Source organism: Amphiura filiformis, chromosome 1 (assembly GCF_039555335.1).
Source record: "Amphiura filiformis chromosome 1, Afil_fr2py, whole genome shotgun sequence".
NCBI lineage: Eukaryota > Metazoa > Echinodermata > Ophiuroidea > Amphilepidida > Amphiuridae > Amphiura > Amphiura filiformis.
In genome coordinates, this window is record NC_092628.1 from 70,855,313 (window position 1) to 70,883,284 (window position 27,972).

The 27,972-nt window shown below is 36.8% G+C and overlaps 1 protein-coding gene across 1 annotated transcript in view; it reads left to right on the forward strand.

Moving 5' to 3' along the window:
• Nucleotides 1-5,059: 5,059 nt before the first annotated feature.
• LOC140162718 (transient receptor potential cation channel subfamily M member-like 2) overlaps nt 5,060-27,972 on the forward strand; it is a 30,599-nt gene continuing 7,686 nt past the window's right edge. Inside the window, exons 1-18 of the mRNA XM_072186005.1 lie at nt 5,060-5,218; nt 10,297-10,582; nt 11,524-11,612; nt 11,852-12,041; nt 12,430-12,594; nt 13,327-13,524; nt 14,536-14,710; nt 15,370-15,538; nt 16,454-16,595; nt 18,076-18,148; nt 18,522-18,622; nt 19,167-19,301; nt 21,286-21,339; nt 21,972-22,122; nt 22,361-22,523; nt 24,004-24,141; nt 24,886-25,027; nt 25,544-25,771. Of these exons, the coding sequence (XP_072042106.1) occupies nt 10,337-10,582; nt 11,524-11,612; nt 11,852-12,041; nt 12,430-12,594; nt 13,327-13,524; nt 14,536-14,710; nt 15,370-15,538; nt 16,454-16,595; nt 18,076-18,148; nt 18,522-18,622; nt 19,167-19,301; nt 21,286-21,339; nt 21,972-22,122; nt 22,361-22,523; nt 24,004-24,141; nt 24,886-25,027; nt 25,544-25,771 (2,559 nt within the window). The 5' untranslated portion in view covers nt 5,060-5,218; nt 10,297-10,336. The remainder of the gene's footprint in view (nt 5,219-10,296; nt 10,583-11,523; nt 11,613-11,851; nt 12,042-12,429; nt 12,595-13,326; nt 13,525-14,535; nt 14,711-15,369; nt 15,539-16,453; nt 16,596-18,075; nt 18,149-18,521; nt 18,623-19,166; nt 19,302-21,285; nt 21,340-21,971; nt 22,123-22,360; nt 22,524-24,003; nt 24,142-24,885; nt 25,028-25,543; nt 25,772-27,972) is intronic.

The window sequence follows — 27,972 nt, forward strand, 5'->3', positions numbered from 1 at the left end:
ATGATTTTCTGTTGAAATGTGTATAAAGCATGCCTTTTATGCTGAATTGGTCAATTTGGCACCCCCCTAAAAGGGTGGCACCCAGGTCATGTGCCCCCCCCCTTGCCCTTTGGGAGCAGTGGCGGCAAGGGGAGTGCATCATTTTTTTCTCGCCCCCCCCCACTTTTGAAGCAAAAACCCCCAAATTACCTTTTTCCACTTTTTGTGGCAATTTTGCACAAAATTTGTTGAATTTGCCCCCCCCCCCTAAAATTCACTTTGCCCCTCCCCATGCTCCCCCCAAACAAAATTCCTGGTGTCGCCACTGTTTGGGAGTCATGTTCCGTGGAGCAGTGGCGGCGCTATAAAAATGCCCCCCCCATATTTTTTGCCCCCCTTTTGAGGCAAAACCCCCAAATTACATAAATCTCCACATTTATCGCTTGTGTGGGGCGCAGAATCGATGCTGAATTGGTCAATTTGGCACCCCCCTAAAAGGGTGGCACCCAGGTCATGTGCCCCCCCTTGCCCTTTGGGAGTAGTGGCGGCAAGGGAGTGCATCATTTTTTTCTTGCCCCCCCACTTTTGAAGCAAAACCCCCCAAATTACCTTTTTCCACTTTTTGTGGCAATTTTGCACAAAATTTGTTGAATTTGACACCCCCCTAAAATTCACTTTGCCCTCCCCATGCTCCCCCCAAACAAAATTCCTGGTGTCGCCACTGTTTGGGAGTCATGTTCTGTGGAGCAGTGGCGGTGCTATAAAAATGCCCCCCCCCATATTTTTGCCCCCCCCTTTTTGAGGCAAAAACCCCCAAATTACATAAATCTCCACATTTCACAGCAATTTTGCGCACAATCCCCCCACGCCCACCCCCACCCCCGAAAAAAATTCCTGGTGCCAAAAAGTGCTGTGGAGCTTTAATTATAATAGCCCATTATAGCTAGGGGGAGACCGGGGATGGACGTTACAAAATTTACATGTTGCCCCATATAATGAAAGATCTCAAACACTCCATCTTGGGTCTGTGGTTAGCACATTATGTTTACTAAAACTTGGGGCATACAAAACATGAAAACATCAAACAACTAATTAACTACTAATTAACTAATGAAGGTACTTTTTTGTAACAACTTACCCCGCATACCGGGTAAGTTGTTACACCATGCGGGGTAAGTTGTTACAATGTTACAAAATTTTATGGACCTTTTATAGGCCTTTAGAAGCATTTAGATCATTTTTATTCTGTAATAATTTCATTTATATTAAACTATGATGCTCTTATATTATGGCCAGCCACTGTAACTCGCCAAAGAATCACCATATTCCAACACACGTTGGGTAGCAACTTCCATTACATTAAGAGGTGTTTTCCCCCTGTCTTCCTTTTCCAGGTTCTTGGCATCATTAATAGTAGAGCAATTGCAGCTCTAGGAAAAGCAAAATACACAGTAAACATATGAAATATTTAAACCTGAAAATTGAAATAAAATTTAGTTCAACACATGTAAAATGTAATTAGGGTAGGTTGTTACATGGGGTAGGTTGTTACAGTGTAACAACTATCCCCACAGGGAGTTTTGCACACATAAGCCATTATAGCACAACCCTGAGGCAGAATTACAGGTCATGACTCGGGGATATATTAGTGACCTACACATACTATATTTACCATAACAAGCTAGCATTATGCACCTCAGTTGTTAGAGCTATTACAATATTACAGTTTTGTCAGAAAGTTACTAGGAAGGACAAAAAAAGGTTTTTTGACTTAACCTTTTAGTAGAACAATGGAGAAAGCTGGCGATTGGCAGTATACCCCTGTGATGTGTAGGCAACATATGGATGTCAGTTAGCCTGCCCTCTCTTATTCAAGCTTGGCACACTGAGAGGTGTAACAACTTCCCCATGTAACTTCCATCCCCGGTCTCCCCATAGTTTTGAGACAAACTTTTTCTCAGATAAACCATCGAGATCCAAAAATAGATCTCGATGCTGATAAACTCACTTTATTTTTTTTATAGGCCTAAGTTTTTTAAGCTTCAAAAACGAAATTTAGGTAATATTTACCGACTTGGCACCCAGGTCATGTGCCCCCCCTTGCCCTTTGGGAGCAGTGGCAGCAAGGGGAGTGCATCATTTTTTTTTATTGCCCCCCCCACTCTTGAAGCAAAAACCCCAAATTACCTTTTTTTCCACTTTTTGTGGCAATTTTGCACAAAATTTGTAGAATTTGCCACCCCCCCTAAAATTCACTTTGCCCCTCCCCATGCTCCCCCCAAACAAAATTCCTGGTGTCGCCACTGTTTGGGAGTCATGTTCTGTGGAGCAGTGGCGGCGCTATAAAATGCCCCCCCAGTTCCCCCCCCCCTTTTGAGGCAAAACCCCCCAAATTACATAAATCTCCACATTTCGTGGCAATTTTGCGCAGAATCCCCCCCCCACCCCGAAAAAAATTCCTGGTGCCAAAAAAGTGCTGTGGAGCTTTAATTACGGTAGGCCTATAGGCCTATAGCCCATTATAGCTAATAGTTTTGAGACAAACTTTTTCCCCGGGACTTTTGCTCAGATAAACCACCGAGGTCCAAAAATAGATCTCGATGCCGATAAACTCACTTTATTTTTGGGCGAAAAATGCGAAGCATTTTTCGTCCTTATTGCGATGGGTTTTGGCATACTTATTTCCTCACAGCGTTGCATAATAAAAATAAAATAATCGTGCTGTCTATGTAATCAGGAAACTACAGAGGCGATAGTGTACATTTAAATTTGTCATTATACTACTTCATGTTGATATTCAAACAGTGCTATAAAGTTGTCTTACCAAGGAATGTGTTTGTATTAAAAGAAATAATTGTTTTACAACTTGGATGAACTAGAAATACTTTTATGCAAATCCGAAAATTGCAACAGATATTTTTCATTTCTTTAAGATTTAGCGGTATTGCCAGATTGTACGTACAGTTGGGCTACATTAATAGCCTCATTATAGTTTTATTGATACTGGCAAAATACTTGCCTGTTATTGATACTTTTAACATGTTTAACCACACAGTCAATTAATTTATGTCAACATGACCTTTTCACAAGGCTGTGTTTATATAACTGAGTTCATTTATACAAACACAACCTTGAGTAAATTAAAGAGAGTACTTAAGGGATCTGGAATGGGCGTTTCAATATAGGCCTAAAAGTATTTTTTGTGGGAATCAGCACATCAGACATATGGAATTGCATTCCTAATATGAAGAATGTCTTTCTGATATCAAATAATTTTCATTTTTTGAAAATCACGATCTAATAGGCCTACAAATTTTATGACAAATTATTAAAATTTGATATTTTTCATATTTTTGATATATAACAGTCCTCGAAGTAAATTTTATAAATCTAATGACATATATTCTTAAAGTGTATGTAGCTGGGAGGAAAAGCCGTTCAATTGAAAAATTTTGACCTTTCATATTAAAAATATGGACTTTTTTCCCAAAATGACCTAATTTTTTTGTGTTTTGGGAAAAAGATCCATATCTTCAATACGAAAGGTCAAAATTTTCAATTGATCGTCGGCTTTTTCATCCCACCTACATACACTTTAAGTAAAAATCATCATTTGCGAATTTCAAAAAATCAAAATTATTTTATATCAAAAGGACATTCTTCGTATTCAGAATGCAATTCAACATGTCTGATGTGCTCTAATGTCCCACAATAATACTGTCCAAACGTTCATACCCCATCCCTTAAATGGGGAAACTTAGGCAGGCGATAAAGAGAAAATATATTTACTTTAGCACTTATGGACCCTGTCAATTGAGACTTAATGTCTGTTAAGTGAGGGCTGTTATTTGAACAGTTATGGGATTAGTTAATAATATTATTTTGATAAGTCTCAGGTGGTGGTCGCAGTGCATTCTCTAAATTCAGTAAATTTCCACCGTCAACCGTGTAATTGAATGGGATTATTTTGACATTTTAAAACGTTTGAAATATCACAAACAAATAGGCCTATGTTAATAAATAATATAAATACAAGCTAAAACCGTTGGGGTTCGATACCCGGTTCGATAATGATCGAAGCGAATTATAGAAACAGTTCAAACAATAAAATAACTATACCTTTATCTTGACACTTCCTCATTTGTTCGCCCTGTTCCTTTTTAAAGGAATTTTTTTTATAGGCCTAAAGCTGAATTTATACTCGATCGCCGAGCGATGCGATTAATCGCTTTTGAAAAAGCGACTTGCAATCGCCGAAGTTTGCCCGTCGCTTTTGCATTTATACTTATCACGGCGATAGCGATTGCAGACGACAAATAAAATATTCTAAATGCCACAAAATACATTTTAAAACATCAGTTGCTGTCAATAATTATTGCTTTGAATTAATTTTCTGCAAAAGTTAAAAATGAGTAAAATTAAATTAATTCAGCAAAATAATAGATACCAGTTCGCTTTTGCAGAATATGATTTTGACGCATTGCGTGTCAATGTTTACTTACATTTCGCAGAGCGAAGTTGATCAATCGATTCAAACGAGGCAAAACGACGTCGTTTTGCAAGTTGAAGAAATTCAATGCGATATCGCTTGACACGTGAATGCGTCAACCAATCATAAACAACCATCTGGATCTATTATTTTGCTAATTAATTTACCTCTCTCGATTATTAATTTCTGGTGATGAATTAATTCAAAGCAATAATTATTGACAACAACTGATGTTTTAAAAATGTATTTTGTGGCATTTAGAATATTTTAATTGTCGTCTGCAATCGCTATCGCCGTGATAAGTATAAATGCAAAAGCGACGAGCGATACATCGCAAAATTCGGCGATTGCCCATCGCTTTTCAAAAGCGTTTAATCGCAATCGCTCGGCGATTGAGTATAAATTCAGCTTAAGTTTTTTTATCTAAAAAAAACGAAATTTAGGTAATATTTACCGACTTGGCACACTTGGCTTGCCATACCTGTCTTTCCAATCAATTAAAAACCTAAATCTCTTTGACTGTATTTACAACTTCAACGAACGCGTAGTATTGATTGTGCAAAGCACTTATTTGACTGTTGCTTACCAACACGACGCTATGTCATGTACAGCAGGAACTGCACTGATGACTCGTTTCTGCCTGGCTTTCTCAAAATATCAAATTATTGCAGCTGCTTCAGAACCAGAATGTATTTCGGAAGCTGTCGTATAGACTTAAGTTTGAAATAGATGGCTTGGTTCATTCATAAGGTTGGTGATTTTTAATTTAAATTTACTCATTCGACTTCAGACTCGCGACTCGATACCTGCGGAATTCGGCAGGCTTGAGCCTTGATTTGGTTGCCGGTTGTGCAGTGATAGCTCGAGATTACCATGAGTACAGGGAATGATCAATCAATACGTGGAATGTATTTCGGGAGCTGTCATTTAGACTTAGGTTTGAAATAGATGGCTTTGTTTATTCATACGGTTGGTGATTTTTAATTTAAATTTACTCATTCGACTAGTAAATTATCAAATTCGTGTACATCGTGGAACAATAACATACTCTTTGCGTGGCTGTGCGTAGTAAGCAGTTGTACGCAGATAGCCACGCTAATATGGATGCGTAGAGCAGCGTTGTACGCGTACGCGCGTGTATAATATTTACAGTAATTTCTTGGCCAAATTGGAACATGCGTGTTGCGTCCATGTAGCGTACTAAGCGTGTACGCAATGCAAGACGCGTGTATGCTTTCTTCTGTACCGCGTTATATTCGCGCGTGTTTAACGCGGAGCCACTAGCGTTTATAGTGTTCCAGTTTGGCCATGAAATTACTGTAAATATTATAGTTAGCATGATTAGTCGCAGATAGAGTAACAAGCGTAGTTGAATGTTCCACGATGTACACAAATTTAATATTTTTTCTATAGTACTTTATCAGTAGTAGTATCAGACTTGCGCCAGTGATATACTGGAAGACAGAGATAAAAAGACTAGTTTGCGTCTGATGTCTCTCTCTACGATCCTTGATCAATTGGCTAATAGCGCGTACAAGGAAGGGCGATTCATCTGGTGCCGATCGGAGAAAAGGAATAGCAGTAAATGGCGAAAAATTACATACTTTTACAAGGCAAAAAGCAACTTTCCTAGTATAAAGACCTAACTTTTGAGATGGTTTGTATGTCTGTGCAAAATTAACAATAAGGCGCCCGGTTTTACCGCCATGTTCAGCAACTCATATCATCACGACACTTGTAAACAAACCGTGCTCGACTTTGATTGACAGACAAATGACAGATGACGTCAGACGCAAACTAGTCTTTTTATCTTTGTCTTTCATTATAGCTCGAGATTACCATGAGCACAGGGATCAATCAATATGTTGATTTTTTTTTATATGGCTGGATCAACGTAGAGGAAAGTTACGTTGTAAACAGTGTTCAATTTACCAGAAAAAAGTTACTTGCATTTGTGCCGGTAACGTCATAGAAAATCTACCTGCACAAAGTGAAAGTAACTTGCACACAATTTATCCATATAATTAAATAAGAAGTTTGTGCCATGAAACTAATCATCTTTTTTACAGATGAAAAATATAAATAAAAATTGGTGTCATTTCGTACGGGATATTTTATTTATACTTCTTTGATTTAGAGGCACATTGTATGTTTCTGATACCAACTGTGTAATGTACTACTAAAATTCTACATGCACTTGTGCAGGTACATTTGAAAAGTTACCTGCACAGAATCAAAGTCACCTGCATATGTGCAGGCGTGCAGGTGGTAAATCGAACACTGGTTGTAAATTACAAGTTTAAAAGCCAATGCGCCATGCAAATGAATACAGTTGCTGAACTAGGCATGTTGATGTCATGATGTTATTATCATCTATCGTGATCAATTTTCATTATCGCGATCGCGGTATTAGTTTGACAGGCCACAATATTTTGATGGTAAAAACAGGCCTGTAGCCAGATGCACCCCAAAAAAATGCCAAATGGCAAAGGCCCAAAAAGTCCCCTTTTTTGACCCAAAAAGTCCCATTTGCGAGCGTAGCAATCGAAAAATATGAGTTTTTATGCCTTTTTGGTCCAAAAATTGTCCAAATCCACCCCCAGTCCACTTTTTCAAAATCAGCACCCCCCCAAAAATAAATTCTGGCTACGTACCTGGGTAAAAAATAAATGTGTCAATTCAAAGCAGAAAAGCAGGCAGGTAAGACGATACCGAGAGTGACCAACCTGAATGGTGCCAATGACAATACCACTAGCAATAGCACCACTCTATACAAACTAACAATATTTTCATGTTTTTTCGAAACAGAAACTTGGTCAAATAAAATGTTTTTAAGCTCCTTTCATTATCGATTATTGCGATATATTTTGCTGGCGATATACGATCCTGTATTGACAGTAACATGACTTGCCCTCACCATGTTGATTTAAATTAAAAACAGGAATCCTGAACTTTCGAGGCATAGTCCATCCAAAGGCTCAATAAAATGAATCATAAAACTCCCTGATGATCAGGGCATAATATAACTGGTATCGCATCGCATTTTGCTACACAATCTAGCCAAATTGCTATGCATTCACACAAATATGTCATTGCTATACATAATTATTGCTAAACAAATGAAACTTTGTCACAATTTTGCTATGCAAAATTCTGACACTAAATTATGCCCTGCTGATGATAGCCAAGTAGAATGGTAGCAGTTTTATTTGGTAGAAGTGCTTGGTGCCTGCAGAATTCATATTGGTTTGCAGAGCACCAAGGGGGTGCAGCCTCACAGCGTCACTCCCCATTCAGGTCCGAGGAGAGTGACTCTGTGAGGCTGCTTAATTTTATTGATACACTTACAATAGGAAATTTGATAGTTCTTTCTGCAAGTCCATCCTCAAAAATCAAGGGCTTGGCAATAACTTCGACTCCACCCTATTGTCCAGTCAATGCCGGCAATTGAAACTTGTTTTGGATCAAATAAAGATCTACATGTCAGATTAAATAAAAGGCTTGTTAACTTGCGCTCCATCTGGACGTGAAACTATGTTGATTTTAACCTCTGCATCATAGCCATATGTACCTTTTGTTTCAAAAGCAAGGAAAAGAAACAAAAAAATATACCACTTCATTTTTTATGGTCTTATTGTCCCAATAATATATATAGTTCAACTGAAGACATAGTACGCAGAGTGGTAGCATTTATGTTTTATTAAGTTTCAAATTTTCAAATAAAACACTTGATGATAAGTACAGAAAACAAACAAACATGTGTGCTCCCACAGAAAATAGAGTGAGATAAGATAATAATTATAAAAATACACAGATATGATTATCAATTATATATGGGCTGAATTCCAAAGCTCGGCCAAATTGTTCAAATTTAAAAGTCATGTCAAGTATGTGATTTTGGTCTCATGAAAACATATTTTTTTCTGAGGAAATGGTGTTCATTGTTAGAAAAACATCCTAATTTGCATAAATTTGAATTATATGGTAAAATCAGCAAAACTAAAAACACAGTTTATAGTGTTTATAAGTAACTCAAAATATTTTCATATTTTAAAACGTATATATCTTTGTCAGCATTGTTTGATTACCAATTTTACGATTAAAAGCATCATCCTGCAATGCAAAAGTAGCATTTATTAGCACTGCAATTTTAAAATAAGGTTGCTTTTCATTGAAAATTTGCGGTAGTAACGCCCAATTTAAAGTTGCATCATTCTGCAACCTGGGGTTTTGGGGTTGATTCCCGGACGGGATCACGTTTCCTGCTTGTCTCCTTTATTATATGCTATGGCAAACTTGGTGAAAATTATGTTTAAAATTCTGTTTATTTATATAATTCCCATCGATCATGCCACTGTTTTTCCATTTAAATAGGAATCTATTCTTTACATGCAAATCACACAATATTGCTTCAAGTTCAAGAACATGGATGAGGGAAAAGTCACTGGTGCCATATGTAATTTTTTAATAATATAAATTGTGACCTTCTTGTTAATAAGCTCAAGAAATATGGTATCAGTGGCATATGACTCATCTGGTTTAATTCTTATCTCAATAACAGATTGCAGTCTGTAAAAATTGGTTGTTCCATATCAGATCCAAGGCCTATTAATATCGGAATTCCTCAAGGGTCTATATTGGGCCCTTTGTTATTCATAATATTTGTAAATGATCTTCCTGATAGTGTTACATGTAAACAGTTATGTATGCTGATGATACCTCTGTACTTGTTAATTCATCAGATCCTTTTTAAAGTCTTCAAAATAGTCTGAATCACAACCTAAGTTAATGGTGTAGCTAAGTGATTAAGAGAAAACAAACTTACTAAAATCTAAGCAAAACTAAGTTGATGCTCTTTGGTACACCCCGCAATCTTAATAAATTCAATAATATTTTTTAATATATAATGGTTAAGACATTGAGAAAGTTGATCATTTTAAATACATTGGTCATATTTTTGACAGTGACATGAATTGCTCTCACCATGTTGATTTAATTGCTTCTAAATATTATCTTCCAAATCACTATATGCAAGATAATGCAACATTGTATTAAAAATATATTTTACTTACAAATTCAATTAATCCACAGTCATTTTAAGACTTGATTTTATATTTATAACAGATGGAAATTCTACAGTGAAGCCCTACATTATATCATCACCATGAATTCTGCCACAGTATTCCCCTCTGAGGTGGAGACAGAGAACTATCTGACTCGTAGAACCATCAGAGGTTCTTCTAATGTTTCTAAAAGATGTGGTATAATTTGTCGTGTTAAATATTATCTTCCAAATCACATTTTGAAAAAACTTGCTGAATCTCTTGTTACGCCGCACCTACCATATTTGGTCTAATTGATCTCTCACACTTTCCAGTAGGTTGCAAGTTCTTGCAAGAATCATTCTTTCCCGCTGACTAAGAATTCCTATTGACACATTGATGAATAATCCTAAGTGGCTCAAATTAGACCAAAGCTGGAACAATCATATTCTTGTTATGTTATTCTGATTCTGGTTTCTGGTAATTTTGAAATTCTGGTTAAGTATGTTGATATTAGTAAAAACCATGGGGTTTGAATTTGATACATAAGGACTCCGACTCGGACATTGAGGATTGGAACTCGGACATCAGAAATTGGCAGGGACCCGGACTCGGACACCAAGGTCTCAGACTGGAACAACAAGGACTCAACTGCAACACTGATGATTTGCTGTTTTATATGTAGCATTGTATAAAATTATATATTTTACTTTACAAATTCAATTAATCCACAGTCATCATCATTGCTAATTTTCAGACTTGATTTTATATTTACATGTATAACAGATGGAAATTCTACCGTGAAGCCCTACATTAAATCATCACCATGAATTCTGCCACAGTATTCCCCTCTGAGGTTGAGACAGAGAATTATCTGACTCGTAGAACCATCAGAGGAGCCAGTGTGAAGATTAAGGGCAGGAGACCATCCCTTAAAAGCAGGTGGTCATCTCACAGTGTACGTAGCCATCAGTCAGACAATCATAATCTGCTACCTATGGTAGATGTCAAAGCATCAGGTGCTGATGACAAGACAAGCAGCAGGTGGGATCACACAGTGGTAGATATTAAGGTAAGAATATAATTTGGTGTATGGAATGGAATATTTGTCAGTGGTTGTATAGTAATAACAGTGGGGTGTGCCAGGGTATGGGTTGCCTACTGATCTGTTCAAGTAGATTTGTCAACAATTCTATTACCCCCACGACCCATTATTCAAATTTGTGCACTGTGATTTGTTGAAACGCGTTATGTGAAAGACCACTGATTAGTAATAAAGTGGCCAGAGCAACTAACTTTATGTTCTTCTCGCATCACAGCGCACATCAAAGCGAGATGCAGTATATTAGCATCATTACGCATTCTACGCAAAGCATTACACTTGGTTACGCGTTCTGCAATACTCGCTATCACTTACGCTTTGGCTACACGTAGGCGCTCCACCTCGATGTAAACAACTTGAAATATTTGGGCAAAAAATGTGATATTTTCTCTTTAAATCGCACTATTATATGGGTAATAGAATAGAAATAAAGGGTGCAGCATTATCCTTTACACGCAAATAATGTGTCCTCAGCAGTAAACACGTTTAAATAATGGGTTCGGCTGCGCCTCACCCATTATTTACGTTTTTACTGCCGAGGACACATTATTTGCATGTAAAGGATAATGCATTACCCTTTATTTCTTAAATTTAAAGAAAAGGGCATTGTATGATGCTTAACTTCTAACAGTTATGTTTTCAACAAGACACACATAACCTTGATGGATTCTGGGGAAGTTTCCCCTCTTGCCCCCTGGCTACATCACTGCACTGCTCACAAAACTTGCATCAGTACCATAGATTCTTGTTCAGTCCTTGTAAATGCATGTGCCATAGTGTTTCTAATATGTCTGCATGTTCAAAGTTTTCAGATCGGAAAGTAACTGGTTTTAAAAAAATGATTGAAAACTTGACCAACAACAAAATTACCATTTGAATAGATTTTAATTATAGATGTATTGTCTTTACAGAAGGAGAAGAGAGGTCATTGGATTATTGATCATTTTGAAAAGAAAGAATGTATCAGATATGTACCAGACACTGCCAAACCATATCAACCGTAAGTGTATATGTTATGAAACTCTAAAACACTGACAAACCATTTCTTATGTACAGAATATTACCTGAGGTATGATCAAATCAATTTACCCAGCAGTACTTTTCAGACCCCCCGTGCCCCGATGACGCTACGCCACTGTCAAGGTGGCTTTATCATACTACTTATAATTGAAACAGGCTTACACAATACCTTTGAAACAGATGAAATAATGACAATGTTTTATTAACCTTGTCTTGCAGGTGCTTCTGTGGCCGTACTAAACAACAACACGTAGATGCTGCAGTGTACCAATCCCATTCAGCCAGGTCTAATACATCCATACCTCAGCCAGTATGGGACCCAGTGCAAGATGTAGAAAGAGCACCCACAGATGCATTTGGAGAAATTGCATTCTTTCCAGCAAGAAGCGGCAGACAAAAACCTGCAAAGGTAGAGCTAAAAGTGTAGCATGTACAATAAGCTTTCCAAATTCAGAAACTTTTCTACAATTTGTATTGAAAGTATTTTGAATCTATAATCATTTTGATATATTCATTCCACTTATAACTTTTATGCAAAGTATACCTTTAGACCAGTATAGAGCAGTTTAACGGCAATGTTCAATTTAAAATTTTGAATTCAAAATTTGTGACCCTTCCCCACCTCTACATAAGAATATAAGACATAAAAAGTGACACTACTCCATATATTTTAAAAAGGTTGAATTCAAAATTTGTGGCCCTTCCTCACCCCTACACAAGAATATAAGACATAAAAAGTGACACTACTCCATATAGTATCTCATTGGTTTTGATGTGGTTGTCATTGTTTTTTTCAGTATGTGAGACTTACAGAAGATGCAGATCCTCAGGACATCCTGAAGCTATTGATACATCAATGGCGTCTGCCACGCCCTAAATTGGTGATATCAGTGACGGGTGGTGCTAAGAATTTCAAGCTGAATGAACAGGATCAACAGACTTTCAACAGAGGCCTTATCAGGGTAGGTATTTCATAGTGTACTTCGAGTACACATCTCCAGAAAAAAAATGAAATCTTAAATTTGGGTACTATTACTGAACTCACCAAGGAAATCGCTTCATTGGACAGGTGATCACTTGTTAGCAAATACTGCTTTTTTGTTGCCATAAAATACTTTATAAAGGTAATTTGACTGTTTTGCCGCACAAAAAGATCAACAATTAGCAGGAAACTTAAAAACTGATGCAACCCAGCATATTGAGGGCACGGTGGCTCAGTGGTTACGGCATTGGACTCATAATTTGAGAGCTTGCTCGACGTGCATGGGTTCGATTCCCGTCCCACCACCGTGTTTGCCCTTGGGCAAGGCGCTTTGCCTCGCTTGCCTCACCCCACCCAGGTGCAATGGGAAGCTGTTAGGGGTAGTCACAGTCGTTGTACTGATGGACCCCTGCGCCACTTGTAGGCTGCAAACGTGGTTCCGACATATTTTAATGACGGCGGAATAAATGTAAAGTGCTTTGAGGCTGTTTATGGCATAAAGCGCTATATAAATATCTACATTTATTTTTTTAATACTATATAACTAGCCAAATTTTTATCAAGGCACGACAACCATAGTGATGTCAGGCCATTAGAAAGTAATGCAGTTGTCTGGATAAGGTGCTTTGCTTTGTAGCAACCTTGATATAAACCAAGAAGGAATGATTATTAGTTCCACCTTTTAATCCTGATACTTGACTCTTCATTACAGGCTTCACAAGCCACCGGTGCTTGGCTACTCACTGGAGGTACCAATATTGGAGTTACCAAGTGTGTAGGGATAGCACTGAGGGAAGGACAAAGCATGAAATGGGTCCAAAGGAAGGCTGTCAATGCAGTTAATTGTATTGGTATTGCTCCATGGGGTTACATAGAAAATACAGATAAGCTGACTGGCAAAGGTGGACAGGTTAGTAGTTACGGGTAATATCAGATGATTCAACCATTTCTGAAAGTTTGGGTTCTCTTTGATTTTTCTTTCTTTTTTTCTCTTGCCATTTTTTCCAATTTTGTCTCGCTTTCTTGTACTGAAAGTCTCAATATAATAGATCTCATTATAGTATCCATTACAATGAACTGGTAATGGAAAGCATTCATTTCAATTTACTAAGGGCTAGTGGCAACAATATGCAACAACAACATTTTGCCTCTACTGGAAAAAAAGTTGGAATAGGACAACAGCAGAGCAAATAGAGGATTATTGAAATTGTGGCAGTGCAATTGTGGTTCCAGGGTCTTACAATTTTAAAAAATTACACAATGATTTAGATCCTTTACATGTTCATATGTTGCAACAAAATGAAAGAGTAAAATTATGCAGCAAAGCTTAGTTATTCGGTCACTATTCAGGTGTGTTGTTAATTATGTAGCCAATTCGAAAGATAAGATCGACACCTTGCAAACATGCGACCGTGTGTATGAAATTCCTTGCCAAACTTGCAACAAAACTTACATCGGCGAAACGGGAAGGAAATTTCAAACAAGACTAAATGAGCACAGGAAAGACGTTGAAAAAGTCAAGGACATCAAATACACAAGGGCAAAAAGACAAGAATCTGTTTCGGAACAGCACGAATCGTTCATTTCAGACCACATTGCTCAAGAGAATCACGTTATTAGTTGGGAGGGGGAAAGCATAATTGACAAGGACACTAACAAGCAAACTAGATGGATACCCGAAACACTTTGGATCAGAAAGAGGGGCACCGAGACTATCAACCATGACGAGGGCATCTACTGATCCGCTGTTAAGAAATGTGCACCTGAGGAATGAGAAATTTTGCGGGAGAGTAAGCGAATCATCGCATTACTGAAGAGGTCTCCCGACCGGGAGACGAGACTGTCTAAAATCGTGAGTAGAAAATTGGATTTGACTACATAATTAACAAACTTTACACATGTTATTTGTTTCATTCTGCAGGGCCTTTACCCAGCCTTATACAATGTAAATGCAGTAATAGGAAGAGGCAGTCCTGTACCTCTAAATCCAGATCATACACATTTTATACTGGTAGACAATGGTAAGAAGAACAAATATGGAGCTGACCTTGTGTTGAGACCAAAGATTGAGAAAGCTATTGCAGCACCTCAAAGTGGTAAGGATTAATCCAGAAGTATTCTAGCAAACTGAATTTGACTTTATTTTGTTTGAAGGACATCCAAGGATATGAAAAGTTTCAATTAGTAGTTGTTTATACTTAGCTGGATTTAAAAATTTGCCTTTAGAAAAGTCAGAAACATATTTTCAAATGAATTATGAGTGTGTAACATGACTATAATCTACTTAGCATGTTGGTACTTGGGCATCACAGGTGTATAAAAATGATCTCTGCCTTGAAGAAACAAAAGGAAATTACTAAAGAAATTAGACAAGGAAGACTTTGAGTGATAACTGATATAGCCATAACTCTATGGGACATCCACCATATGGACTGTCACTTTGGGATCAAAATGTGTGTCTTCAAAATAGAATGATAATATCCCAGATAATATGTGTCTTAAGGCAAAGGCATGCGTATGGAATAGTTTGTGCATGTTATTGGCACAACACAAAGAGAGATCGCACAAATTGCTGAGAGCTTGGATATAGCAAAGATATATTCAAAAACATGTTTCATTTTTGATTGAATCAGTTTGGCATAATAGTTAAGTGCACTAATTATGAGTATTGATATAACATAACAATAATGCCATGTATCATTGGTCCATAATAAAGTACTGATTTGTTTCTTTCTTTCTATATGGCAAACAACAGAGCTAGGGCAAGGTATCCCTGTAGTGTTGGTGGTCTTAGAAGGAGGGATAGATGCTATTACAAACACAAAGAATGCAATATGTAGAGGTATACCTACAGTGGTATGTGAAGGCACTGGCAGGGCAGCAGATATCATATCATATGCACACAATCATGCTATAGAAGTAGAGTAAGTGTGATATATCTATTAAGTTCAATTTTCACTAGATGGATGTAACCCCGTACAAGGGGAAAATGTTGTAGGCCTATCTATTTCTTTTATAATATTATTTGTTGTTTGTTTAGCGTATCTGCTTATGTAAAGTGTAGTTTGTATTCACATTGATTCTTGTTGTTTTTGTAGGTTTAACACTTCCAAGGACTTTGTAATTGGTACACAAACTTTAACCTACTTTTGTGATCACATTTGCTGTTTTTGTCCCCTCTCTGCATACTGTCTAGTCTGTATTTTACTTGTTTGCCCACATCAAGTCCTGTATCATTTAGGGAACAACCCAAAAGTTTGATGAAGCCCTATAAACGAAAGTCCTTTCGTTAGAAGGCTAACCCCCCTCCCCTCTAACGTAAGTGTCAAATATCGAAAATCCCAACCCACATTCATTGGGCACAAGGCCGTCGATGTGGTTGTGGAGGTGTGACATTGCTAGGATATTGATCACGTTTAAGAAACACTAATTCTATTTTATTTTGATATATTTTTCTTCATAAAAAATTAGGACTTCCTGGTCAGCTGCTTTAAAATATGAACTTACAAGTTGCAGGTTGCGAGTAATGCACTCTATATTTCTTTGAAATCATTTTGAAGCAACCACTGTTAAATGTCAATATCGTACTTCAGAAAATATTAAAATTTTACAATTATATATTAAATCCTTAAAAAATATCAGCTTTGACCGATGTTTTAGCTACTTATCGTAATCGGACTTTTTGACCCCCCTCCCTCCCTAACGAAAGGACTTTTGTTTAAAAGGGTTTCATCGAACTTTTGGGTTGTTCCCTTATCGATTTTTGATGTGTTTTGTGTCCTTTTCCATTAAGTTCACCATTACCTACTTTTGACTTTTTTATTTTTTTTTTTTTTCAGAGGGGTCCGTCAGTTGGTCACTCCGGCATCAATTCAAACCTTGAAGGACAGATTGAATGCAGCATATGATGTAGGATATGACAGTAGTAAAATGATAAGTCTTCTACAGGATGTCAACACTTGTATTCATCAAGAACATTTGGTAGGTTCAGTGCTCGTCACATTATCTACCACTTTCCAAACCATATAAATTATAAGATAATCTTGTTCTGAACCCAAGAACAGCACAATTTGTATATGGTATTAGGGCATGTATTCATGTAAACTTACAGTTAATTACTGTTGACTAATGGAATAGTTTTGAGAATAAAATAATTTTAAAGACATTACCCATCATTGGGTTATTTCATTTGAAATCCATACACCCCCTATGGACTATGGAAGACATGACCTTAATCTCCAACACAGGGAGTGTAGATTTCAAATGGAGTCACCCCTTTTGAAATTCACGCTCCCTGTGTGGGAGATTAAGGTCATGTCTTCCATAGTCCGTAGGGGTGGTATGGATTTCAAATGAAACTAGACTTAGCTGTGGTCTAACCCATGAACACAGCCGTGTTGTGACCCCTAATGACCTTTGACCCCAAAATATATGAAAACGCCCATAGACATTGGCTAATGTCAATGCATGGGTGCATGTGGCACCACTTTGCTATGTTACTCGTGGCAGAAGGGGCATTTTGAAGTTTTTTCATCTCAGACCGGAAGTGACCCCTTAATGACATTTGACCCCAAATAAAAAATACCACATATGAATTGGGTAACCACAATTCATGTGTGAACATACCGTTACTGTCCTATGTTTTTCTTATCAAATAAAAATTTTTGAAGGTTTTTCGTTTTATACCGGAAGTGACCCATTAATGACCTTTGACCTCAAACAAAAAAATACCACATATATATACATAAGGTAAACATAATTCATGTGTGCACATACCGTCACTTTTCTATGTTTTTCTTAGCTTATAAAATTTTTGATAGGGATTCTTTTTTGCCTTATCTTACTCATGCAAACAAAGGTGATGACACCCATGTGTTTGCATACAAGATTTTACCAATGCTTCTAATAAATCAGTTGTCAGCAATCATCTGTCACACAAAGTGAACCAAAATGACGGAACTTTGGCAAATGGCAAATGCGCAGTGGTTTACCATGTGAAGCATATTTTGTCATCTTATGTTTTGATTTTGATTGATTTGGCCCCTCCAGACCACCAAGTTGAAAGCTAATGTTACTGGCCCTCTGTCAGTATTGGGTAATTGATAGTGGAATGTCAACATTCATAGACGTCCAAATTCAAAATTGCTCCAATATTGGTATAACCCCACCAGCAAATTCAGGAAAAGTGTATTTTTTGTGTCCATGATACACCATTATAGAGTTGCATGTGGAGAGTTTAGAGGTCACATTTTGGACTCCTAAAGAGTAAAATCTGAAAATACCTTACATTTTGTCGACAGAAACCTAGTATGTTTAGTTTTCAAATTGGGTGTCTTGAGAGTCAGTAGCCATCGGAAATTACTAGTAAACTTAAGACCTCAAAACAAGTGTCATGGGGTAAGTATCTGATAGGTTATCTGCTTTAACTAATTAATTAGAAATTTATATGTTATTCTCTCAGATCACTGTATTTGAAATGGACAGAGGTGAAAATTCCGACTTGGATTTGGCCATTCTTACTGCACTTCTCAAAGGTAAGGATCACATACGATTGATACGACAGTAGTTATAGTCAGGTTTAATAATACATAATATACAGCAGAACACAAAACAATTTTGCTTTCCAGGCATGACACTGATGATTTAAACATTAAGCATCATAGAAGTAAGATAAAGTTAAGCATCATAGAACCAGGGGAACCACAAATGTTTCAAATATGATTTATTTGCATAATTATATAGATGGAATGAGTATATTTCTTGAAAATTTTGAATTTATGAACTTGAACTAGTACAACATGTAAAAATGAAAAATGATATGTTGATTGATTGATTGGTTGGTTGATTGATTTGAGATGGATTAATTGAGATGTTATGAAGGTCTACGATTATGATTTGTTTACATAGGTCAGCTTGCATCTCCTGCTCAACAGCTGTCTCTAGCTCTCTCCTGGAATAGAGTAGATGTCGCAGAATCAAAAATATTCTCAGATGAAATAGTATGGCCAGTAAGTATGGGTTTATTGCATATTGTAAATAATGTCAAAGAGGGCCCAAGAGGTGTCCAGTCTGAAAATTTCGCAAATTGAAGACCCAATTGAAGCCACTTGGTGGACCATTTTGACACTTATTGTAAAAATTATTGCTTACAGGTGTCTAAAACAGAAGCAAAAATAGCCACTTGTTTATCCATATGCAGAGATGCAGAGGTTGTCTGAGGGGGACCCCCCCGATGTTGGAATTTTTGTCAAAAGGCAATGTAGCTGACTAATTACAGTGCTCAATTCTTTAAAGGCCATTCGGTTTGAAATCTATGGGCCCTCATCAAGGTAGTATTGAATTTTATGTAAGTACTACAAGGCCCTATAAGTAAAATTCAATAAACAGTTCATAAAATAATATGTTCGTATCAGTTTTTATCAAAAATTTTACATTTTTATAAAACATTACAGGAAGATTTCTTAACGGACTGAATCTATTTGTGTCAGTGTCACCATAGATAATAAGTGATTGACTATAGCCAAATGCACTTTATATCCATTTGATTTTCAGGATGGCAGTCTAGACCCATTTATTACATCTGCTCTAGTACATAATCATGTAGAGTTTCTGAGACTGTTTCTGGAGCATGGAGCCATCATGAAGGAGTATCTCACTGTGTCAAGATTGAGAAGACTGTACAATGCAGTAAGTGAATTTACCTAGATCCTAGATTAATTGATGCTTATATTAATGTAAATGACTATTTTTTTATTGTATTATTTGAAACTTTGTATGTGTGTTGGTGTGGGGGTAATGGGCTGCAGACAGGGGACTGCCTTTTGAGGAGAGCGAGTGCAATCGCTCTCTGTTGCTCTCCTTAATTCTGATATAGGAGAGTGATTTTTAGCTCTCCTTAATTGACCATTCTTTCCTTACATTCTATTGTAAATGCTCTAAACAGCTCTCTTGAAGGTGCCAGAAGAGCTATTTAATGCTCTCCTGCAAATTCCAAAAGACAGTCCCTGGCTGGATGGAGGGGTAACATCACTCCCTTCTCAATTTGATTGATTCTTTATTAAGCAAACACTGTCCAAATATAAGGACACACATTACTATTGTTAAATTTGTACTTGTATATACAGTAGTGGGCGATGTAACATGCTCAATTTTTGGGGAAATTGAACTAGTACTGTTGACTTTGTAGACAAAATAATTTGACATTTGTACTGGTTTGCCAATACAAAACTTGAAAATCTGATCTTGGTTGTATTATATGTGAGGCGATCAAGCAAGATGAGTCGGTGCTCAAGCAAAATCAAAATTCAATTTTTAAGTTCATCATACATGCCATTTTCAGAGCTTTATGTTGATGATGATAACTCCATCACAAATCGACTTCAACAGATGTGGTCATTTTAATGTTGTTCAGAACAATAAAACACAAAGGAAGTTTAATAATAATAATAATAATAATATACACTTATAGAGCGTGTTACAAACAAAACAGTTTCTCAAAGCGCTTTACAGAAAAATCTTTAACTACAAGATATACTACAAATTTAAAAGCCCAAAAGAGCAAAACAAGATAAAATCAAGCAAGATTATTTACAACACAGCATAAATTCAGAGAAAAAAAAGAAATCACAACCACCACCAGACATGCCTTCGTAGTGTTGTACGGGGGAGCGGTAAAACCAACGCAAGCAGCAGGCCGCGGAACACCCGGAGACACCAGAAAACACGCCAAGTGGTTGAAGGAAAAATTAAACAATTAAATAAAGCCAAACAAAAATGCATGTAAAAAAAACAAAAAATCAACAACACTATTTGCCGTGGGCAGAGAAAACCGATGTTGCACCCGTCTTAGGCCGGACGAAATAACACAAAAGACAGAGCAACACCAATATAGCTCAACCCACTACAAAAAGCTAAATCACAGGCAAATTGATAAGTAATACAAAGCAAAAAAAAATAAAACAATATAAGACAGTCTGAACAGTCCCTAAAGATCAAACAAAAACAATATTGCACGAGGGAGAAAGATGCGGAAAACGAGGCGACAAGCAAAGAAAAAACCTTTGTGAAATACAGAACGATCATATCATTATGCATACAATAGCACCAGAAACAACATAATAATATGCAAGCAATAAAAATAGGAAACACATAATATGACCCAAAAGAACGAATTAGATATTGGGATATTGACTTGGAAAAAAAAAGTCTGAAATTAATTGGCAACTTATGTAGATTAAATTCAGACTTCCACTCTCCCCATGGTTCATTTAGAATTGGGTAAATGAATCATGAAAGTATTCCGTCCTTGGGAGGGGACGGTAAGCCGTCGGTCCCGTGTGCAGAGAGCCATACCTGTACATGTATTTCGCAGCCAGTTTCAAAAAGAGTAGGGTGTTAACCCCTGACTGTTCCCAACCCGTCCCAGTGTTCAAATGGACCCCAATGGAAATAAGCTTCAATAGAGGCTTTCTTGGGTTATCCAGGGTTGTCAAATCTCAAACAAATCAATTTAAAAAAAAATATTCTTCAAAGCTGCAGCTCCTTGAATACTGCTAATTATGTTAATTTATTAGTATCTGTAATGATACAAAATGATGGAAAATGTGTATTGATGCCTTTGTTGATTTGGCATTGTGCTTACTAAATTCTTTATTTCTTATTTGTTACACAGGCTGATGCTGATCATCATCTTAGAGTTATGCTGAGCACGATAACCAAGAATAAGGTATGGATGCAAATTACCTTCAATCACTACCTTTTAGCCAATTTTTGACCATTTTTGGTCAAAGTCCCCCCTCCCCCATTAAAAGTTTCCTCCCGTCCCTTTGTGCCCACCCTCTGCAAAAATGCTGGCTATGCCACTGAAGAGAGAGATTACATAATTGCAGCAACTGCTTTTCTTGTAGCACACATGACATTCTATCACAGTGGAAAAAATTGTGTTGCACCTTATAACAAAAGATTCAAGCTATTGCACATATTAAAAAGAAGCACACATGTATAGATATGGTAACTAAGTCAAATAATAAAGTATCAATTAGGAGATGCATTAAAAAGAATGTAGCCAATTCTTGTAGATGAGAATTGTAATTTTCTGTTATGATGCATAAAAAAACTTAATTTTAAAAATTAGTGAAATAGAGATGCTTGATCAATAATTTATTGTATTTAGGTACAGATCCAGGTTTGTCAATAGGGGGGGGTGTGCAGATGCTACAATTTGGCTTGTTTGGCATGATTGTACTTTTTTAGTTCAATGTCCTATATTTGGGGGGATTTTAAGGGATGCACACTGGATTTTCTCCTGTGTGGAACTGCCTCTGGAATTCATATTTGAAATCTCTGCTTTTCTAACAGCCTCATTTACCCATCTATCTCCATGACATTGGTCGCTTATTACACTACCTGACTGGAGCACATCATGAACCTCTCTATCAATTAGACAAACGTGTCAAATGTATCGGCAGGGGAAGCCTGTCTCTAATGGTATTGTCTACAAGTCTATCAGGTATGTCATCTTATTATATGGCAATGACTAGGGCTGTATCTGTATTAATTTCATAAATTTGGCAAAACCATGTGGGAGAATTGTTAATGTACTAAATTTTATTACGGTAATCGCGAGCTAAAAGTATTAATATTTTGAATGTCCGCCTATAACCACTTTTTTTTAAAATTAGAACACTGATCAATACTATCATTGTAATGAGAAAGAATATAATATTTTGTTAACTAACTCTGTATAGGAACCAATCTAGTTCAGAAGGCACAAGAAGAGTTTGTCCGATCAGAAGGCAGGGACTTCACTACAGGATCTAAGGCTCTCAGTATGATTGAATTGGCCAATCCAGGACTACACTTTGAACAACCATTCAAAGAACTATTCCTATGGGCTGTGCTCATGAACAGGTTAGTTACTATGTCTATATAGAAAGATTAAACTTTTAATAACAATGCAAAAGATATTTCCTCCATACTTTTCTGCTATTGTTACTACAGCTGAATGACCGGATCTTGTTTTCTTGTTGTATGACGTCTTGATCAGGTCATAGACCTTTGGTAATGTGTAGCACCCTCTGTTTTTATGCCGCTGACGAAGGCTGCTGTAACAATTGTTGATAATTGCAGAGATAAATATTTTTGTATTGAGATCAATATATGAATTACCATTACAGATTCATGATTCAAGTGCGATCCAATCACAGATAGTAAATTTTAAATACGCGGACGCAAATGCAGGTCATTGAAAAAGTATAATGACCGCATCTTGTGAAGTAGCTAAAAGTACGCTCTACAATGACCGCGTAACGTGACGTGTTACGCGTTCGGACAATTTACACAGACGCTGGCCACCGTATTTGGACATCGCATGATTGCGTGCCAGTGTGATTGGTCGCTAGCGGTATTTGCTTAATGGGCTATTCGATTTGTTACAGGGAAAACGACAGATAAAGTTAAAATTGTGTTCTGTTTTCAAATTAAAAGAAGAAAAATGTGACATTAATTGAATTAAAAAAGTGACGGTTATGAATGAGGTTAATGACTTTGCATCAGTTATTTTGAGGGTATTGTGAAATATCTAAACATTGTGCTTTGGACCTCGGTTCCAAAGCACAATGTTTAGATATTTCACAATACCCTCAAAACAACTGATGTGCAGTCATTAACCTCTAATTAACTTTCATGCTAATAAGGGTAGTAACAGATTTAGGACACTGATCAGCAACAGTGTGTTAAGGTTGTGGGGCATTTTGAGGTTATAGTCAATAAGTATAGTCCATTTGACTTCCTTGAGACTGTACACGTAAGATCAAAGGCATGTGTTTGTAGGGTGCATTAACTTCATGCCGCATGGTGCGCTATAGATGCGCCCTCTTTGATCGCACATCACACACACAAATGCTACTGTCTCAAGAAAGTCAAATGGACTATGGTCAAAGAAGCCCAATCGGTAAGGCACTCGACTGATGCATCATGTTTTAAGTTAAAAAATTGTACAGAAACCAATCTAGTTCAGAAGGCAACCATCTTGTATAAATACAATACCAAGTGGTCAGAACAGGTGATGGTCAACAAAATAGTATGAACATCAGACCTGCAATGTACTAAGACAGAATGCTACAAGCTACTAAGGCAAAATGACATGCTTTTCAGGACGCCAACCAAAAGGTGTAGATAAGCAAACACAGAATTGAACAAGGCAACATTTCTAAAGAAATATGAAAAACTTCAAGATCCTCTTCTAGGGTGAAAGAACATGGTGATTTCTGATGCTGTATAGTTCAGGTCATGTTGTATGTATGAATATTGATGATCTATTAATTTGTTTATTTTATCAAAAGTGTTGTATGATTATATGTATGCACCTCATGCTCTTTGTTTCTTGTAGAATTGAGATGGCTGAATTTTTCTGGCAGCGTTGTGAGAATCCAATTAGTACGGCCATAGCTGCAAGCCAAATCATGTACAAGATAGGAAAGAAAACGCATGAATTGGACTTAAAAGAACGATACAAAAGTGACGCTAGGTAAGTTGACATCAAGATCAAATAGATATAATCATACCCACACATGGGCAAGCAAAAAAGATGTTTGTATACATGGTTGATCCTTAAGATCGCTCACTTTGACCCACAGAAGACCTTTATTTACCCATTGCACGGTTCCGCCATACATGCCATATGCGAGGAGAGCCTCGATCTGGCAGCATGCATGAATGGGAGTTGAACCAGTCATATAACATTGCGTTAAAGTTAGGTGAATTCAGATAAGAGAAATAATTTTGTCAAGTAATAAGGAAAGAAGGTCACTTGCCACAATTAAATATGAAGTTAGTTTTTAGCTCTTGTGTTGAGAGATAAGAAATTGGAACTTATTAGCCCATACCCAACAGAAAGCTTAAAAATACTGTCCCAAATCAATGTTGAAATCTGTCCTGTCATATATTATATGCATAGAAGTAGCTAATAATGATTAGAAGGCAAGAAAGGACTGAGGGTTTTGAAAGGATTTAGGCTGGGGTCCACTTGATACAATGAAAACAGGATTGCAGTATGTAAAATATAGAGATATTGATAAGGCGTGCTCAAAATGATTATATATGTAATATGAAATTTCGAAATAACAAGGAACATGTTAAAGACATTTATTTTTAAAAAGTTGAAACGGAAAATTGCATCAAAGAGGTGACGTCACAGAAGTAGGGATATTATAGATAAGAGTCATTTAATAACTTCTTGTTCACAATGTTTGTAATTTGCTACTTACTATAGGCAGTTTGAGGCCCTAGCTACCAATGTGATTGAGGAGTGTCATAAAACTGATGAGGAGTTTGCAGGAATGCTCATAGACTGTCCTCTCCCTTATTGGCAAGGCAGAACTACTCTCACCATGGCTGCTTCAGCTAATGATCAAGTAGGTTGTAAAGGGGTGTTTCAGTTTCATTTATTTCACCATGCTTAATGTACATATACAATAAAGGAGAAAATAGTAATTTCATGGCAAGTAAACCAAAAGGAGCAAAGCTCAAAATTGTGGGACAAGATATAAACAAAGACGATGAGACAAGGTGGGAATGCAAGACAAAGGACTGACGAGACAGGTGCAGACAGACAGACTGGTATAATTAACATAATAGGTATCGAAATTCAAACTTATATACTACACTGAAAGTGTATGAGCATTTGCAGATGAAATTTAATGGGTTTGATGAGATTAAGCGTAAGATGCTAACAGATGCAACTAATATTGTGTGGGGGGAGGGGGGTATAAGAGTGTGGGAAAAGATCCCAGGGGTGAGGAGATGAATCTCCTTATTATTTTGATAAGGAAGGATGGTACATACGATCAATTGTCTAGTTAATACTTACAAAACGATGTAGTATGCATTTTTTTTTCACTTGACATCCATTTCTTTTATTTCTGCATTAGGAGTTCATCTCACATCCCTGTTGTCAGAGTGTTTTACAACGTATCTGGCTTGGTGGTCTCCAAACCAGTCATTGGTGGCTCATCATTATGACAATATTCATGCCATTGTTAATCTACTTCTTAGACTTCAAGGCACTGACCATTAAGAACAGACTAAGAAGACTGCATTGGTTTGAGAAACCTTTCATTTTCTACAAAGCACCGGTCACTAAATTTTGGATGTATGTGGTAAGTAGATGATTACCATTTCCTGCATGTTTGCTAAGGAGGAAAAATCATCTTTGTCCAGGATTTGAGCCAGGGACCTCTGGGACTCAATACCAGGACACTTGCCACTGAGGTATCAATGATATTTTAGTTTCTCTTACCTTATGCTGTTAGAGGATAGAGCATGTGTTCTGGGCTGTATAACATTCAGGATTACATTAACATCTTGGAAATGATGTAAACTAGGGTAATAATAATAATAATAATAATAATAATAATAATAATAATAATAATAAATAATAATAAACCATGCTTATATAGCGCTTTACACCAAAGTCCCTAAGCGCTTAAACAAATTATACATAGACAAAAACATAACAAATAAACATTAGTATGCAATTTTAAATAAATAAGTTTTCAGAGATGTTTTAAACTGATTAACAGTCTGAGAGTTTTTCACATGTAATGGTAAACTGTTCCAAAGTTCAGAGGCAGCAATAGAAAATGAGCGATGACCATACTGAGTAGAATATGATGAGCTAGTTAGACGAAATTGTGTTGACGATCGAAGACTACGTGGAGGCGTGTAATGCTGTATGAGTTCTTGTAGATAGACAGGTGCAAGATCATTAATACATTTATAAGTGAGGAGGAGAACTTTGTATATAATGCGGTATTTCACAGGTAGCCAATGTAAATCATGAAGGATTGGAGTAATGTGATCACGTTTCTTAGTAAGCGAAATTAATCTGGCAGCCGAGTTTTGAATTCGTTGGAGTTTGGAGATCTGTGAGTCGGGTAAACCATAAAGAAGACTATTGCATTGGTCAAGGCGACATGTAATAAAAGCGTGAACAAGCATTTCAGTACAATTTTTATCAAGATATTTTCTGATCTGGCCAATTTTATACAGAGCAAAAGATGCTGAGCGACAAATGTTATTAACAAAAGAATCCATTCTCAGATCATTCTGGACAATTACACCAAGATTGCGAGCATTATTTACAGGTTGGATAAATGAGTCACAAATTTGAACAGGTGGTAAAGGTGAATTATGTCTAAAACGAGATGTGATATGGATTACTTCCGCTTTGTCCTCATTTAGTTTTAAATCGCTCATGTTTGACCAGGTTTTAATGTCGTTTATACATCTTTCAAGCTTTGGAAGAAGATATGAACGTTCACATTCATCGAGCACAATATATATTTGAGTGTCATCGGCATAAATCATTTTACTGAAGCCATGAGCATTAATAACATCCTCCAGAGGGGCTGTGTACATGGTAAATGATAGTGGTCCAATCACAGATCCTTGTGGAACACCCTCCTTTGGCACATGCGCTTTAGAAATAGTGTTATTGATTGAAACAAATTGTGAGCGGTTGTTGAAGTATGATGAAAACCAGTTTAATACAGATCCAGTAATACCATATCTCTGGGTAAGGCGGTCAATAAAAATATCATGGTTGATAGTGTCAAATGCAGCAGAGTAATCTAGAAGTATTAAAACAGCTTCCTTTCCTTTGTCTACTGCCAACAACAAGTCATTATATACACGAAGTAGCGCTGTCTCAATACTGTGATCAGATCTATAGGCCGACTGCATTTTACCGTGAAGATGTTGTGAAGTGAGATACTTATGTATTTGTGAAGAACATGCACGTTCAATAGTTTTAGCGAGGAATTTGAGAGTGGCCACAGGACGATAATTTTTCAGAGTTTCACAGTCTAAGCTTTGTTTTTTGATGAGTGGTGTGATGAGTGCAGATTTTAAAACATCAGGAAATTTACCTTGCTGGAATGATAAGTTGATGATTTTTGTGATGATAGGAACAAGCTCATTTATACATTTTTAAGGAGCCATGTTGGTATTGGATCCAGCGTGCATGAAGAAGATGGTGATTTCATGATGATTTCCTTTACCGATTCCTCAGACACCATGGCTAATTCAGAAAGTGTCGAAGTGCAAGAATAGCTTGTTTGAACACTTAAATGTGATGGTGGTGATTCTTCCAAATTAGCTTTAATACGTTGAATTTTTTCTGCAAAAAAGCTGGAGAATCTTTCAACGAGAGGGTCATTAGGAATTTCTGATGGCAAAACTTTAGATGTTTTTGGTTTGCTTAATTTCTCAACTTGTTGAAACAGTTGCTTTGAATTGCAGTTTTCAAACTGCATCTTATGGTAATCAAGTTTAGCTTGATTGATCATTTCATGGTATT